General features: G+C 37.4%; 1 protein-coding gene across 1 annotated transcript in view; it reads right to left on the bottom strand.

The window, feature by feature from the left end:
* LOC150081854 (microsomal triglyceride transfer protein large subunit-like) overlaps nt 1-19,040 on the bottom strand; it is a 318,164-nt gene that overhangs the window by 176,036 nt on the left and 123,088 nt on the right. The window contains exon 9 of the mRNA XM_090380346.1: nt 4,940-5,105. Within this exon, the coding sequence (XP_090236472.1) occupies nt 4,940-5,105 (166 nt within the window). The remainder of the gene's footprint in view (nt 1-4,939; nt 5,106-19,040) is intronic.

Below are 19,040 nucleotides of genomic sequence, written 5' to 3'. Positions count from 1 at the left end.
AGGAATGCAGAACTGGAATTTGGGGAGTACAATGTCTACAGAAAGGATAGACAGGATAGGAATGGAGGAGGGGTTATGCTATTAGTTAAGAAATACATAAAATCCAAGGAAGTGAAGCCAGTCGACATTGCGGGACAGTGCAGTGTTGAGTCAGGTTGGTGTGACATAAGCATTGGGAGATCAAAATCGAGAGTAGGAGTGTGCTATAGGCCTAATGACTCTGATGAGTATAATAAGAAACTGTACAGGGAAATAGAGTGGGCCAGTAAATCAGAGAGCCTTATAATGGGGGATTTTAATTTCCCAGATACTGACTGGAATTTGGGGGCTGGTCACTCACACACTAGCAAGGCTTTTGTGGATTTATTGGATGATCGTTTTCTACATCAGCATGTTCAGGAGGCAACTAGAGGGAGTAATACTCTTGATTTGATTATCAGTAGTGATTCTTCATGCATTAAGAATCTGCAGGTAAATGAACCACTAGGTGGCAGTGATCACAGTGTGCTGAAGTGGGATTTACTCAAAGAGGTAACTACCATTAGGGGCAAAGGGAAGGGTTATTGCTTTTGTAAAGGCGACTACGATGGGCTGAGACAGTATTTAAATTCTATACAGTGGGACCAACTGATGATGTTACCAACAGCAAATTCAAAATGGGAAACATTCAAAGAACTTATATTGGAAGCTACTAGGCTTTACATACCAACTAAGAAATATTGTTCAAGGTTTAGGCCTAAGTGGATGTCAGATGAACTAATGAGACATATGGCAGAGAAGAAAAATGCATGGGATACATAAAAATTAACACATGACACAGAAGCCTATGATAGATACAAGTTGATCTGTAACCAAGTTACAAAGGAGGTTAGGCAGGCAAAGGCAGATTACGAGAAATCTTTGGCAAGGGATGCAAAGAAAAACAGCAAAGAGTTCTTTACTTATGTAAACTCTAGAAGGAAGGGGATGAATCAGATTGGTCCACTTGATATTGATGGGTCAACTGTTGATGATCCTGCTCAGGTAGCTAACAAACAGAATGAATATTTTGCAGCAACATTCACACATGAGGAGTTATTGAGCGAGGGGAATGCCAGAGGTGTATTCAACTCTGGCAGTAAGCTAGAGAATCTTGTAATAACTGAGATTAAAGTGGAGAGAAATTGTTGAAGATAAATATAAGAAAGGCACCTGGGGTGGATGGGATTTATCCAGTTATATTAAAGGAGGCAGCAAAGGAAGTAAGCAAACCCTTAGCCATAATTATGAGAGCTTCCTTGGACTCAGGGGAAGTACCCACAGACTGGAGATGTGCAAATGTGACCCCAATTCACAAAGGAGGATCAAAGGGCGACACAAGTAATTATAGACCTGTTAGTTTAACTTCTGTTCCCGGAAAATTAATGGAGGCACTGGTTAAAGAAGCACTGCAGGATCATCTAGACAAGACTTCAGTTATAGCTCGGACACAGCATGGTTTTGTTAAGGGGAAGTCTTGCCTGACCAATTTGATTGGATACTATGATGCAGTCACAAAAGAACTGGATGCAGGGAATAACTTTGATATTATATACTTGGATCTTAGAAAGGCTTTTGATACTGTTGCACATGGAAGACTGCTGCACAAATTGGAGCAGTGTGGCATTGGAGGCAAATTGCTGCTTTGGATAAAGGGGTGGTTGAGGGGGAGAAGACAGAGAGTGATAATAAATGGACACTGCTCATCGTGGACTAATGTTATTAGTGGAGTCCCTCAGGGTTCAGTATTCGGTCCATTATTGTTTTCTGTACAGTAAACCCCCGCTATTCGCTGGGGTTACATTCCTGAGAAATGCCGCGAATACCGAAAACGCGAATACTGAGTTATGGCTCCCATAGAAATAAAGGGGTTCCGTTATAAAGTATGAAATATATAAGAAAAACTAATCTAAAATTTTGTCTATGTATGTATTATATGTACCTTCATAATTTGACTATGTACATAGACAGTACATAGTGAAATGCAAACATGTGGCATCGAAATGAAAATATGAAACAATTAAATATTAAATGTAATATTTATTAGAAATTTCAAACAAATCTTTCAAACCAGCACCTTTGCTAGCAAAAAAACGTATCCCGCCAGTGCTATCACCAGTTTCGCTAAAGTGTTGATAAAGGAGTTTTGCCTTTTCACGAACGATGAGTGAACTTAACGGAATTTTATTTTGAGTTCGGTCTTCTATCCACAGATTTAAAGCTTTTTCCATTTTTTCTAATTTAACATCAAGAGTTACAGAGAAAATTTTTGAAGCAATTAGCGCGTTTTCACAGACCCTACAGCGGATTTTTTCTTCCGATTTTTTTGATTGATCATACCCTTGACTGATTGATTTTATAATATTTTGCCACTGAGGAGACACTTTCACCATTAGAAATTTTATCTAATAACTCAATTTTATTCGCTAATGTCATCACCTTCTTTGATATTTTCACATTTCTCGTTATTCGTAGCCATATTTTTGTAGGGGTTAAAAAGAATTTGTCTGTAATAAAGTCACTTTCTTCCGTTAACACACTCGAAAAAGTCTGTATTTACACTGCAAAACGGTAGATTTATCATTTTTGTAAGCATGTCAATTTATAAATTGATAAATTTATTCAATTTATAAGCATAGAAATTAAAAGCAAATGACGAAACCTTCCATGACAAGCGCATAACACATACTGAACAAGGATTAGCGAGAAACATCCACGCTCGCGATTTTGTCACCCCTCTCCCCCAACCCACTGAGCGCTGTTTTAACTGGGAAAGATAATTTTAGCCACGCCGATGTTTTTTTATGGTGGAAAATATTCACGGCGCTTTAAAATTGACATTTTTTTAGGTTTCATTTTATATTAAATCGGCGATCGCGAATACACGAAACCGCGAATACAGATACCGCGAATAGCGGTATCTGTATTTGCGGTATTTACTGTATTTATAAATGATATTGATGATGGTATATCAAGCTTAATGTCCAAGTTTGCAGACGATACGAAGGTTGGCAGGGTTGTCAAGGACACTACTGACACTATGCTACTGCAACAGGATCTGGAAAGGTTGAGCAGATGGGCTGAGAGGTGGCAAATGAAGTTTAACATTGACAAATGTAAAGTACTACATACGGGAAACAGCAACCCCAGAGCAACGTATCAACTCTGTGGTACTACACTGACAGTGGTAGAGAATGAAAGGGACCTGAGGGTGGTTGTGCAGGCAGATATGAAGTTTTCTGAGCAGTGCAGACGGGCTACAAGAGTAGCTCATGGTGTATTGTCGATGATATATAGGAATTTTTCTAGCAGGGATAAGGAGGTGATTATTCTCTTTTGTAAGGCTATGGTCAGGCCACACCTAGAGTACTGTATACAGGTCTGGAGGCCTCATTTCAAGAAGGATGTAGAGATGCTGGAACGAGTACAGAGAAGGGCAACAAGATTAGTGAATGGAACAAAGGGGTGCTCTTACGAAGAAAGGCTTAAGTTTTGCAAATTACAGTGTCTGGGGACTAGGCACAAGCGAGGTGATCTGAAAAGAGTGAGGGATCTGGTAATAAAATAACAAAGTTCGAAAATGGTGCAGCAAAAAATAAGTAATTATTTTTGTTAAAGGCCTATACATTATGTTTGTTTGTTTGCTATTTGGTTTTTAGGAGCATTAGCAACTAAGGCCATATTGCTCCGGGATATGCGGTGGTCATTCCCTGACCTTTCTGCATCCTCCGTATTTGGTGACAGGCTCGAACCCCGGTCTAATCAAGAAGCATGTGCTCCTTCCCACCTGGCTACGGAGGCGCCCTATACATTATGTGTTATTGTGGCCAAAAGTTCCATTTATTTTGTTACCTGTGAATAAAAATACGTAAAACAGTATTTTTGATAAGTTTGAAAATCAAACAAATCAGAAATCTGAACTACCCCAGTCCCAATTAGTTTGGATTATTGATGCTCTACTGTATGTTTAACTTTTAGACTAAAATGTAGTTTGTAAAATAAATGCAAGTGCATCTATTTGACTTTAAATGTATTTTTTTTACCTCCCTACATTTAAACTTTTGGTTATCAAAAACGTATGACAATTTCATTTACTTTAAACAAAGTAGATGATATTATGATACATTTTGAATATAATCTTTATATTTTAAAACAAAGTAAATATTTTATATTTTGAAATAATTAAATGCACAAGGCATGATACTTTAAGAGTTTAGTATCTATATAATATCGGTGTTTAGATACACCATAGACACTCTTAAAAAAAACTACAAAGTAGTTGTTGTGGGCATCATTTGCTCTTTCTCATATTGTGCTCTGCCTTCACGACGAGTTGCCATGATACTGCACTACCTCAAATAAGTAACGCTTCACTAATAGAGAAGACTATTGTTACTTATTCTCAGTGAGTACCACCACCCAGACATGTTTCAAGGCTATTGGCCTATCATCAGTGGGTGGGCAGGTACCTAGTATTGCAGACATGACGACCCAGTTGTGAAGTTAATCGCACAATATGAGAGATGCCAAAAGGTGTATAAGATAATATTTAAAATAATTAAATGCACAAGGCATAATACTTTAAGAGTTTAGTATCTATATAATATCGGTGTTTAGATACAACATAGACACTCTTAAAAAAAAAACTACAAAGTAGTTGTTGTGGGCATCATTTGCTCTTTCTCATATTGTGCTCTGCCTTCACGACGAGTTGCCATGATACTGCACTACCTCAAATAAGTAACGCTTCACTAATAGAGAAGACTATTGTTACTATCGTCGTGAAGGCAGAGCACAATATGAGAAAGAGCAAATGATGCCCACAACAACTACTTTGTAGTTTTTTTTTTTAAGAGTGTCTATGGTGTATCTAAACACCAATATTATATTTATATTTTGAGTAATTTTAACAACCACTCACCATGAGTTTGGTAATAAAAGATTCACTAGGATGAGAAGATACTGATAAACCCAAAAGAAAACGTTCTGCCAAATCAATGTCGCTTCCAGTAAAGTCTAATACTTCAATAGCAGCAGCAAAGGCATCACCTGTTTGAGATGCAGCAACTAAATCCAGAATCTGTGGTCTATCACAAAACAGATTAACTGTACTTAGTTAAATATAACTGGAAATTATAATTAGATGACTATAATTAATTTAAAGAAGCAAAAGGTTCACCAAGAATAAATATTTAAATAAATAAAATGCTTATTATCCAGTTATATTTAAACTGTAATGATATTATATATCATTTTAAGAAAACTAGATATTATTCCATCAAAAAATTTAATCAGAAAGCAGTAGCAACACCAAGGACTCTTAGCAGGATCTTAGAACCCTGCAGTTTAGTGTCAAGATTCTGCTGTTAAATAAGCAAGAAAATAATAAATATACTACTTATTTTTGCCACATGACTTGAGTAAATTTTGTTTCAGGACTCTGCAAGTACTGTGATGCTGCTACTGCTGGAAAGTTATTTTTTCATTCAGATCAATTTAATGAAATATTCAGTGGTCTGCCATTTCTTATTAATTTCTTTAGAAATTGTTTTATTTTTTTTCTTAAGTAGTAGAAATCCCATTGCCACAATGATTTTATTACCATAGCAAACAATCAAATATACTGAATGTCAGAAAAAACTTTACAAAAAAAAAAAAAAAAAAAACTTCACCCAGTTACACACTACATGATATATCATTGAAGTTAAAAGCTTCATTTCTGAAGTAATTACCAAGGGTAAAAAACATTATATTGATATATATATATATATATATATATATATATATATATATACACACTATATTGTTAAAAGTATCCTACTCTGGGATTTGGGAAAGATGAACCATACCCACCAGCCACATGTCAGAAACAGGCATAAAAGCAGATTTACAAAATACAGTATATAGGTCAAGTATTTAATTGGGCTTGGCAACTTTCACTGGGGAGACATCATAAGATTCCATATTAGCAATCAATCCATTCATACCACTGCAGGAAAAACTGCAACACCATAGATCAAGGTGGGTTATATAATCAAATGGAAATGTCGTGGTGCTACTACAGCTGGGAAATCATGTGACTTGTGAAGACCAACAGGATGGTTATGGAGGTGCAAATTCCCACAAGTATAGTGTGGGACAGTCCACAGAATTTTTCAGCAAAACTATTTAATACTCTCCATCAGATGGAATATCAGAGCAGATGGCCAACTCAACAAGTCCTAACTGCATGTCACAAGCTTCTGTATCTCTACGGGGGCTGCTAACACTGATTGAACAGTGGATTCTGGAAGAGGTGTCTAGTCAATCAAATCAAATTTGCCTTATTTTTTATCATACTGATAGAATGGTCCATGAGTGACAAAGAATAGAGGCAGTGAACCCTATTTGCATGTTGTAGATGTTGAAGGCTAGTGATGACAGTACAAACCTGAGGAGCATTTCGTTTTACTAAACACTGAATCCTCCAATATATAGTAGCAGTAGTAAAGGAGGTATGTAATGCGAGAAAGCAAGTGTATGAGCTTATGTAACATCAGCCAAAAAAAAATTCACACGTCCATTCCATCCAAGTTTGTCCAGTTCCTCCTTGAATTTATTTGAGCTGTCAACTTCCACAACAACAGATGGAAATTTGTTCCAGCAATTAACCGCTCACTGGCTAAAGGCAAATTTCCGCACATCTATTCTACAACTGTCTATCCTCAATTTGAATTTATGCCCCTCAGGTTTGTAATCTGAGAAAGCGGAAGAATCCCAACAGAGCGTGCTCAACCCATTCAAGGCCTTATACACCTCAATCAGATCACCTCGCAGGTGCCTAGTCTCCAGCTGCTGCAATCTGCAGAACTTAAGCCTTTCTTGGTAAGAGGATCCCTTTTTTCTGCTCACCAATGTTGTTGCCCTTCTTTGTACACGCTCGAACAACTCTACATCCTTCCTAAAATGAGGCCGCCAGACCTGTATGCAGTACTCTCGGTGTGGCCTGACCACTGCCTTATACAAAGGGATAATCACCTCCTTTATCCTAATAACAAAATTCCTATATATCATTGACAATACCCCATGACCAGGTTTGGCAGCCTGTCTGCATTGCTCAGAAACTTCATATCTGACTGCACAACTACTACCAGATCTTTTTCATTTTCTACCACCCTAAACATAATACCACACAATTATGTTTATCTGGGGGTAGAAATAACTCCAGTGTGGGTAAAGTGCCTGCCTGGCAACCCAAAGGTTGCGGGTTCGAATCCTGCCTCGGGTTTGGATCAGAGTACAGAATGTAAAAACCTTGGGAGGTGCAATATGGCCACAGAAGCCGATGCGCCAACAACTACCAAAAAAAAAAATAATAAATAAATAACCCCAGTACTTTGCATTTGTCAATGTTAAACTTCAGTTGCCACTTCTCAGCCCATTTGCCAAATTTTGTAGATCCTGTTGTACTACAACTCTGTGGTACTACACTGACAGTGGTAGAGAATGAAAAGGACCTGGGGGTAATTGTGCAGGCAGATATGAAGTTCTCTGAGCAGTGCAGATGGGCTGCAAGAGTAGCTCATATCAATGAGCTACTCTTGCAGTGTGGTGTCTTATCAATGATATACAGGAATTTTTCTAGCAGGGATAAGAAGGTGATTATTCTCTTGTACAAAGCAATGGTCAGGCCACACCTCGAGTACTGTATACAGGTCTGGAGGCCTCATTTCAAGAAGGATGTAGAGCTGCTGGAACGAGTACAGAGAAGGGCAACAAGATTAGTGAATGGAACAAAGGGTTGCTCTTACGAAGAAAGGCTTCAGTTTTGCAAATTACAGTATCTGGAGACTAGGCACTGGTGAGGTGAGGTGATCTGATAGAGGTGTATAAAGCCTTGAATGGTTTGAGCATGATCAATGCTGATGGAATTCTGCCTCTTGCTCAGAATAATCACCTGAGAGGGCATAAATTCAAATTGAGGAAAGACAGATGTAGGATAGATGTGTGGAAATTTGCCTTTAGCCAGCAGGTAGTTGTTTGGTGAAATAGACTTCCAAACCTTGTTGTGGAAGTTGATAGCCTAAATAAATTTAAGGCTCAGCTGGACAGGTATTTCGAACGAACGGAGGGGTGAGGTGGAAGTTTTTTTTTTTTTTTTGGCTGATGCTGCATAAGCTTGCTTTCTTGCATCATATGCCTCTATTAATGCTAATGTTGCAGTGGCACACTGCCAATAACAACCCTGCCAACCTATGTATCATCTACAAACTTTGACATCAGCATTAACAAGGGCACATGATGCAAAAAAGCAAGCTTATATAGCATCAGCCAAAAAAAAAAACACACATACCCCTTCTCATTTCACCCATCCACTCACTCCAAATGTTTGTCTATTTGTGACTTGAATCTGTTTAAGCTATCAACTTCTACAACGACACATGGAAGTTTGTTCCAGCAATCAACCACCTGCTATTTATGTCCACTCAGGCGATTATTATGAGCAAGAGGAAGAATCCCTTCAGCATTGAGCATGCTCAAACCATTAGGCTTTATACACCTCAATCAGATCACCTCACATGTGTCTAATCTCCAGACATGGTTATTTGCAAAATTTTAGCCTTTCTTCGTAAGAGCAACCCTTTGTTCCTCTCACCAATCTTGTTGCCCTTCTCTGTACATGCTCAAGCAACTCTACGTCCTTCCTAAAATGAGGCCTCCAGACCGGTATGCAGTACTCAAGGTGTGGTCTGACCATTGCCTTATACAAAGGGATAATCACCTCCTTTATCCTACTAGCAAAATTCCTGTATATCCTTGACAATAAATACCCTATGACAAGTTCTGGCAGCCTGTCTGCATTGCTCAGAAAACTTCATATCTTCTTCTTCTTCAAGAGGAGTGTTTCCATTTACAATGGGTTTCCTCAGCTTACAAGTTATTTCTTGTTAGGAATTTTTTCCCGCCATAAAGTGCGGTTCAAGGTGTCTTGGTCGGTTAAGCCTCGGGCTGTCGTGCACTCCCGTACTCCATCCATCCATGTCCTCCTAGGTCTTCCTCTTCTCCTTCTTCCAGGAGGTATCCATTCCAGGAAAGCCTTTGGTTATCTATTTTCTTGCATCCGTTTTACATGTCCATACCATGTTAGACGCTTTTCTCTGATGGTGTCAATAATAGACTTTTTCACTTCCATTTTTTCCCTTATGTCTTCATTCCGTTTCCTGTCTCTTCTAGAAGTTCCTGCTGAGCATCTCCAAAAATCCATTTCTATGGAGAGCAATTTGTTTTCCGCTCCATACAATAGAAGACCTTGTACAATCGTTTGAAATATAAGTTTCTTTGTATTATGTAGGATATTTTTGCTCCACAGAACAGAGTTTAACATGCCGATAGCCTTTCTGCCATCTGTAATTCTCTTATTGATCTCTGCTTGGGATGATCCATCACTTTGTAAGATTGATTCCAAATATTTGAATTTATCGACTTGTTTGATTTTAAAACCTGCAATATTTAGAATGTGTCCTGGCCCTGAAGACAACATTTCAGTCTTGCTAAAATTGATTTTTAGACCCCATTGTTTATATTCCTCAAACAATTGACGACATGCATACTTTGCATCTTCTAAGTCTTGTGCTATCACCACCTGATCATCTGCAAAAAGTAAATTGTGAATATAGGTGTTCTTATTAATCGGCAATCCCATTTTATTACATTTTTTTGACCAGGATCTTAGGCAGATGTCGATATAAATTTTGAAAAGTGTTGGTGATGCAACAACCTTGTAATAAGCCTTTTGAAGTGTGGAATTCAGGACAAAGTTGATCCCACTTTAATTCTGCATCTATTATTCCTGCAAATTGCTTTAATAATGTTAATCAGTTGTCCATCAATATTTGCCTCTTTCAGTGCTTCACATAAGAGTTTTCTTGGAACACTGTCATATGCCTTTTCAAGGTCAATGAAAATCATAAAGATTTTTTTTCCTTTTGATTGGCATTTTTCAAGGATCTGTCATACTGTTGAGATATGATCTATACATGACCTCCCAGCTGAAAAACCACTTTGTTCTTCTGATACCTCAATTCAAGCTTCTAAATGGTTCCTGATCCATTTTCCAAGGATCTTTAACAGCGGGTTCAGGATGCATATTCCTTTGTAATTTGAACAGCTTTTCCGATCACTCTTCTTATAAATTGATGTAATATATCCTGTTATCATTTCTTTCAGTATTTCTTCTCCTCTCAGTATACTATTTAACAGTTTTTGTATCAGAACAGCCACTCCTCTTCCTCCATATTTCAGAAGTTCCATGTAAACTCCTCCAGGTCCAGGTGATTTGCCATTCCTTCTTTCCTTTAGCAGGAGTTCCACTTCCCTAACAGAAACTTTTAAGCCCGAGTCTTCTACACCAAAATCCTCCATCGTCTTGAACTCTTCCCTGTCTTCTTTTAAAAGTCCTTCGTAGTACTCCATCCAGTCTTTCAGAGGTATTAATTGCAAACCAGCATGGTGTTTATTCTATTTTCTTAAGTCTTTAAGGACCTTCCATGATTGCGCTGATTGCTTGAAGCTCAATTTGCTATTAATAGTTGTGCATTTCCTTTCCCATTCTTCATTTTTCGCTTCTACTACCAACCAATTGGCTATTTTCTTTTTTTCAACATAAATGTTCCTATATGCATCATTCCTATCACCAGTAGCTAAGCTACCACCGACTTAGCTCTCCGGGTCATCGGGACACGCAAGCTCCCCCCACCAAGACAAGGTGGAGAATACCCTCAGGTCCTTTTCACTCTCTACCACTGTCAGTGTAGTACCACACAGTTGATATGTTACTCTGCTTCCCATATGCAGTACTTTACATTTGTCAATGTTAAACTTCAGTTGCCATCTCTCAGCCCATCTGCTCAACTATTCTAGATCCTGTTGCAACAGTGTACTGTCACTAGTGTCATTAACAACCCTACCAACCTTCGTATCATCTGCAAACTTGGACATTAAGCCTGATATACCATCATCAAATGTGTGAAATGTGAATTGGAATATTATCGGTTTGGCTGAAACCAGAAGAAGAAATGAATCACTTATAAGTTTATCAAGTGGAAATCTGCTGTACACCAATGGAAACAGTGAAAGGAGTGAAGGTGGAGTTGGGTTTCTGGTCCATAAAGATTTTAAAAACACCATTTTGGAATTCAAAAGTACATCACCAAGGGTGTCAAGACTAATACTCAAGATTTCTAAGAGGTACAAGCTAAAGATTATAATGATTTATGCACCAACATCGAGCCATGATGATGAAGAGGCTGAAGAAATGTACACCAAAATTGGGAGTCTTCTAGATGAGCAGAAAACCCACTACACTATTATAATGGGGGACTTCAATGATAAGGTTGGAAAAAGGCAAAACAGTGCAGAAAGGGGAACTATAGGAAATTTTGGAATTGGTGAAGGAAATAAAAGAGGTGAAAGACTTGTGAAATTTGCAGAATCTCAAGGACTGTCAGTAATGAACACTTTTTTCAAGAAAAGGGTGAACAGAAAGTGGACATGGAAAAGTCCAAATGGATTAACAACTAATGAAATCGACTTCATCCTCACTAACAGAAGATATATTGTGAATGATGTTACCGTCCTGAATAGGGTAAATGTTGGAAGTAATCACAGAATGGTAAGATGCACACTTGATATAGATGTAGGAAAGGAAAGGAAAAAACTGACTCGAGTAAATAATACAAAGGTCTTTGAAATAACAGAAGAGGAGAAAAAGCAGTATGTACCAGAACTTAAAAACAAGTTTGAGCTTCTGCAGACTGCTGAGGACCAAGATATCGACGAGGAATATTACAACTTTCTGAAAGTGATAAAGCTCAAGAAACCTATAGGGAAACAAAAATCCAAAGAAGAAAAAATTAGTCAAGAAACACTTGTCATGATGAACCGAAGATGACAAATGAAGAGCGAGAAAAACACTGACAGGGAGAAAATTGAGTATACTGAGTTATGCAAAGCCATTAGAAAGAGACTCAGAGAGGACATAAGAAGATTTAACACAAGAAAAGTAGAACAAACATTAAGGGAAAACAAAGGATTTAAATCAGCAGCCATGAGCAGTAATACAGAAAGACAAATGATATTGAAACTGAAGAATAGCAATGGTGTACTTATAAACAGCAGAGAAGGCATAATTCAAATAGCAGAAGACTACTATAGAGAATTATACAAGGAGCGAGAGAATGATACCAGCAGTGGGGAAGATGGATTGCAAAGTAGCAACACATACGACATACCCGATATTCTTCCTGATGAGGTAGAACATGCATTGAAGAAAATGAAGAATCGGAAAGCCCCGGGGGAAGATGAAGTTACTGTAGAGTTGTTAAAATTGGGAGGAAGAGACATAACACAAAAACTGGCAAGGCTCTTCACAAAGTGCATTAGAAAAGGTGTGATGCCTAAGCAGTGGAATAATGCAATCATAGTTTTGCTGCATAAGAAAGGAGATAAATCAGAAATTGGAAATTATAGACCAATTAGCTTGTTATCCAACATCTACAAGTTATTCACAAGGGTCATTACTAACAGATTAGAAAGAATACTTGATGAGAATCAACCGAAAGAGCAAGCTGGCTTTAGGACAGGATTCTCAACTATGGATCACCTTCACATAATATCACAGCTAATGGAGAAAGCAAATGAATATAAAACACCATTATGCCTGGCATTTGTGGATTATGAAAAGGCATTTGACTCCATACAGCATAAGGCAATGTTTCGGGCACTGGAAAGACAAGGCATAGATACTCCATATATTATGATTTTGAAGAAAATATATGAGAGTGCTACCTCCTTTATTAGACTAGACAAAGACAGTAGCAAATTTAAAATCGAGAAAGGAGTTCGACAAGGAGACACAATATCTCCGAAGCTGTTTACTGCTGCCCTTGAGGAAGCTTTCAGAAGATTAGACTGGTCACAGAAAGGAGTCACTGTGAACGGAGAGTACCTAAACCATTTACAATTTGCAGTTGACATTGTGATTATAAGCCACGATCCCAAAGAATTAGAGGAAAATCTTAATCAGTTATGCACAGTTAGTAAGGACTTGAGACAAAAATGAATATGGCTAAAACAAAAATAATGATGAACAAGTATGCCACAGAAAGGGATATAATTGAAGGAGTAGTAATTTAAAAGGTGGAGTCATATACTTATCTGGGACAAGTTATTAGCTGTAATTATGATAAATGGCTGGAAGTCAAGAGAAGAATAAATTTTGGATGGATAGCATTCAGGAAATATAGTCACATACTGAAGAGCCATATCCCAGTTTGTCTGAAACGTAAAATAATGAATCAATGTATACTCCCCACCATGACTTATGGAAGTGAAACTTGGGCACGCACCAAAAGAATGGAAGAGAAGCTGTGAACTTCTCTTCAGAAGTTCTCAGCTTCTCTTCCATTACACAGCGAAGAATGGAATGAATTATATTGGGAATCAGACTGTTAGATAAGAAGAGAAACACATGGATTAGGCAGCAAACTTAAGTAAAGGACATTCTTATCAAAACTAAAGAACTAAAATGGTCTTGGGCAGGACACATAGCTTGAAGACATGATGACAGATGGACTAAGAAAATAACAGAATGGTACCCAAGAGGAGCTAGAAGAAAACCTGGAAGACAAAGGTGGAGATGGATAGATGAAATTCATGAGTTTTTGGGTAGTAAATGGATGGCCAGTGCTCAAAACAGAAGGAACTGGAAAGTTTCTGGAGACGCCTTCATCCTGCAGTGGATTGAAAATGGCTGATGATGATGATGATGATTAAAGGTTATTTGGGGTTTTTTTTTTTTTTTTTTTTTTTTTTTTTAGGAGCATTAGCAACTAAGGCCATATTGCTATGGGGATATGCGGTGGTCATTCCCTGACCTTTCCGCATCCTCCGTTGATTTTTTTTTTTTTTTTTGATTTGGTAGTTGTTGGCGCATCGGCTTCTGTGGCCATATTGCACCTCCCAAGGTTTTCGCAGTACTTTGATCCAAGCCCGAGGCGGGAATCGAACCCGCGACCTTTGGGTTGCGGGGCAGGTACTTTACCCACACGGCTAGCCCGGTCGGCGCATCCTCCGTATTTGGTGGTCATGGTCTAATCAATAAGCGTGTGCTATGCACTGCTGCTCGTACCCACCTGGCTACAGAGGTGCTGGATATTAAAGAAGTTAAGCTATTTGTGCTGGGCAAGGTTTCTCAAACTGGAAAGTGGAATGCAATGTGCTTTCATCAGCAAAACTATGGATAGGATTTCTGGTAAATGAAAGACAGTCATTAATATACAAGAGGAAAAGAGTGGGAGAAGGAATTGAACCTTGGGAAACACCAGCATTAATGGATAAGTTAGAAGACAGAGAGCTGTCTACCATCACCCACAGTGGCAGTCAGACAAAAAAACTAGATACCCAATTACAAAAAAACAGTTGGCAAATCATATGATGGGAGCTTATTTAGAAGACCTTTAAGCCAAACATGAGCACTTTGAAATATCAAGAGCAAGAGCAACTGCTTGAGTTTCACCAAACATTTCCATTGAATTTTTCCATAAATGGGTAACATAAGCCACCACTTTATTGACTTTCATCAGTGGATCAACACAGATGAAATTCACACAAGCGATCAGAAGGAAGATTTCTAGATAGTTTAGGACTTGGTAGTTAATGGATTTCCCCATTATTTTAGAAAGAGTAGAAGTAAGTACAATGGGATGATAACTGTATGGGAGGGATTTGTCACCCTTTATAGGAAATGGCTGGATATGAGAAAATTTCCAAGCAGAAGGGAAAATAATGATGGAATAAGAATAAAAAGGTGACACATAACAGGAGTAAGCCCAAGAGCACACGTTTTGAGAACAAGTAGAGAAATACCATCAGGACCGGGTGCTTTCTTGGCTTCAACGCTGTTCAAAATTTTTCTCTACATCCTTTTCATGGAAGACCACAGGAGGCACTGAATGGAGTGTACTGGGAATGGCAGGAGGTGGTTTACCAAGATCATCAATACACACAAATTAGAAGGAAAGTAGGAGGCTAGCAAATCAGCTTTATCTTTAGCTGAGATTTAATATCTTTAGCTTTAGCTTTTAATAGAATACTTCTATTCCAACCAGTTTTGACAGGTGGGAATAGAAGTAGTCAAATGCTTTGGAAAGAGACCAGAATGCCCAACTACCATTTGGACAAGAAGCAAATTTTTTTTATTCTTAGCATATTCAAAATCTAGTTTGGAGTGATTAATAACTGTTTTACAATTATTTAAACTGTAGGCAGAATGAACCTAGAGATTTGGATGCAAGCCTATTGCGCTATGGAATATTCTCATCTTGGACAGCCATAACACATTTAGGAAAACCAAGGTTTACATAGAGGACAAATAATTTCTCTGACAAAATTTAAGCAGATGTTGACATCAGAAGATTTAAAACAGTAATAAACAGTAAGGAAAACAGTGAGGAAAAGAAGAAATCTTGAAAATCATCCCATTTTGCATGCTTGTAATGCCAAACAACATGAAGTTGAGAATGGCCACAAGAGAAGAGCTCCATTGGAGAAGAGACCATCACCAAGTTGTGATCTGAGGTGTCTAGAGGACTACTCACCTCGACCGTTTACTTAGAAGGGTTGTTTGTGAGAAAAAGATCAAGAGTAAATGAACAATCTCTGGTAAGTAAATGAACAATCTGTGTGAAGTCACTAGTAATTTCAAAAGTCTCAGCATCTCAACCAGCTGGGTTTGTGTGACTAGAAAATGGAAGCCAGCCGGAGTTGTGAACATTAAAATCACCAAGGAAAATTACCTCACTGTTAAGGAAGTTGGACTGAATAAAGTCAAGTTTCAAAGAGAGGAAGTGATAGAGATAATAGATAATTTGACAGAATGCAGTAGATAGATTTAAAGCCAGAGATCAAAATGAGAAGATTCCAAATTACTAAGTCACTGACAAGGAATATCAGTGCGGACATATTCACAAGTAGTAACTCTGAACCGAAGGAATCGTATAGTGAATAATTAGGACAACTGAGATGAGCAGTAGTTGAATCAACTGATAATTGAGATTCTGTTTGAAAAAGTACCTGGGGTTGGTAGTCTAAGTTTAAATGGACATCATTGAGAGCAGAAATGAGACCACATATATTTGTGAAATGGATGATGAAGTGCTTTGGAGGTTTAGATCTTTATAATGATAAGTTTTTCTTTTAGTTTGACTACTCGTGATGTATATAGTAGTAAGAAAATGTGGGAAGGACATATCACACATCATATGGAAAAGTGATGCAACTCAAAAAAATGCAATTTGTCAGAAAAGCAAAAACAAAGAAAAAAAGATATGATTTCATCTCAATTGTGGAAATTAATAATACATAAGAAAAACAATTCCAGCTTGATAAAGTGCAATAAACCTTTCTAACATTCTGTTAGGGCGCCTCCGTAGCCAGGTGGGCAGGAGCAGCAGTGCGTAGCACATGCTTCTTGATTAGACTGGAGTTTGAGCCTGTGACCACCAAATACGGAGGATGCGGAAAGGTCAGGGAATGACTACTGCATATCCCCGGAGCAATATGGCCTTAGTTGCTAATGCTCCTAAAAACCAAATCAACAACATTCTGTTAGAAAGGTTTACTGCACTCAAATTGCACCTCCTATTGTATTACCTCGAACTCAACAATATTTGAGTTGAGTCACTTTTACGTACAATGTATGAAGTAATTAAATTTTTGGATATGGCATACACACAACAATAATAAATCCAGCTCCTTGACACAATGTGGCCTCCACAATGACCCCCCCCCCCAACACACACACACTGCTCAGACTCCCTCCAGTCATTATCTGGCAGAGCAGAGGCAGCAAGATTACACTAGCTGATCCAGAAACCTCTTGGAAAGTTACCAGTGGGTGTCTGGTGGATTATCTAGTGGCCGACCTGCGAACACTGTTTTAGAGCTGTATTCTTTAAATGTAAGAAAGATTGGATCTCACCATGAGCCATTATAACCTCAAAAGACATCAATTATACTGCATAATGGAAGAGAAAGTGGGGGAAAGTTGCAGGAAATTTTCTCTGGAGACTAAACATGGGTTCTACCCAGTGGTGAGCTGTGAATATTTTAAAAATGGGCTCGCAGTTTTTCCGACTTTCTACCAAGCAAATTTGATCGGTCACGGAAGTGACGTCATCCACGGATTCCACTAGAGGCGATTCCCACGCTCGCACTACTAGTACTGTGATTATAGCACGTGACGCATTTTTCGTGACTGGTATGATATCTCGAGTCAGGGGCGAATTTAGGGGGGGGACAGATGCGGCTTATTACCCCCTTAACCATGCATATAAGTGAATGTGTAAAATGTATAAATGGATACGACGGTGTGTGGAGTTATAACGTTTTAGAATTTTTGAATAGTATGACGTCACAATCATGCTTCCTGAAGTTACTACTGCAGTACGTATGATTTCAACAATACAAATATTTGTCAACAATTTCTTTTTTCGTCTCGCATTTTCGTTACATTCCATTGTTAGGTGCCCCTAACAGCTGCGTATGTCGCTTCAACTAAAAGATCGGTGCTTCAATCGGTGCTATTTTACAGAGATATTTAAATACGTTGCAGTAGCAAGTATACATCTCTTACTTTAGTTATCATAAATCCATTGTATCTTGTCTTCCAAAAATGATGAAAATCTGCAAATGATCAATAATATATTTACAATAAAAAAGAGTTCTTTTATTTCATAATCGATATATACAAATCAAAATGCCTAAAAGAAACGTGAAGGACGTTTCGCATAAACCATCTACTGTGCGTGCTCGGCATATGCGCAACTTTTTTATTTGACTTTTTTTTTTCTTTTTTTTTTAACAACTAGGGAAACATAATGGATATATTTTTTTCATGATAAAATTTTAATATTGCGAATAAAACATAACATGAAATATTTCCCATATCACAAATAACATAAAAACTATCACAAAGCATTCCACAATATAAAAACAAATATTACATAAAAAACAAACTTTCTAGAAAAAGTACACAAAAAATTACAGATTATATGAAAAAAAATTATTTCACAAATATTCAAAAAAAAAAAATTATTTCACAAACATTCAAGAAAAATTTATTCTAAAAATTGCCATATACAATTTACTTCTTTATTAATATTTGTTGTCGATCTGCTTTGCTCAATAGCTGAGCGATGATTACAGAGGAATGATTTGACGTAACAATCTGGAGATGTATGCTCATCATGATCTGCAATGTGTTTAATTGTCAACATTATTCATTTATTCATTCACTCAATAATATTCATTATGCTGAAAACTCGCTCAGCTTCATCACTGCTAATGACAATGGCTTCAAAGATATTTTCTGGCTTTCTTAATTGAAAAGGTAATTTCACTTGATTTTAAAGATAAACTGTCTTCGATAAAATCTCTAAAATAATTAATTTTTATTTCATATTTTATCAGAAAACTTAAATTTCTTATTCGGTTTTCACTGTCTTGCCACCAAGACGAAAGTTCTTTCAAATTCACGATTTCGGGTAGCATATGTTTAAAATTTTTTTCAATGGTATCGTTATTTTCTTTATTTAATTTAAAATCACCCTGTTCCATTAATAAGTTATCCTTTAAGGATAAAACAATGCATTTAATAACTTGTCACGATGTAATTTTTTTTACTTTCAATTTTGATTCCTTCAAATTCTTTCCACTTCAACATGCTCTCAATTTTAGCTTCATAATTTCCTTCAGAATTTTTCAAATTAGCAATAGCATTGATAGTTCGAATAATTAATTCATATGCTTTTTACCATTGTGATTCTGTAAAGCTTCTGAAAGGTAAGAGAGCTCTTGCAGGATGTCGACCATTAGTGTTAAATGGTTAAGAAAGTCCAAATTTAAAAGTCCATTTAATAATCCGGAATATTTAACTTCTGATTCAAAATGTTTGCACAATGCAGGATAATTCCCTTAACCCGCAA

This window comes from Mastigoproctus giganteus, chromosome 8, assembly GCF_048544385.1.
Source record: "Mastigoproctus giganteus isolate SK-2022 chromosome 8, ASM4854438v1, whole genome shotgun sequence".
In the NCBI taxonomy this organism is placed as follows: Eukaryota; Metazoa; Arthropoda; class Arachnida; order Uropygi; family Thelyphonidae; genus Mastigoproctus; species Mastigoproctus giganteus.
The sequence above is the reverse complement of the archived record's forward strand: the minus strand, read 5'-3'. Positions and strand labels throughout refer to the sequence as shown.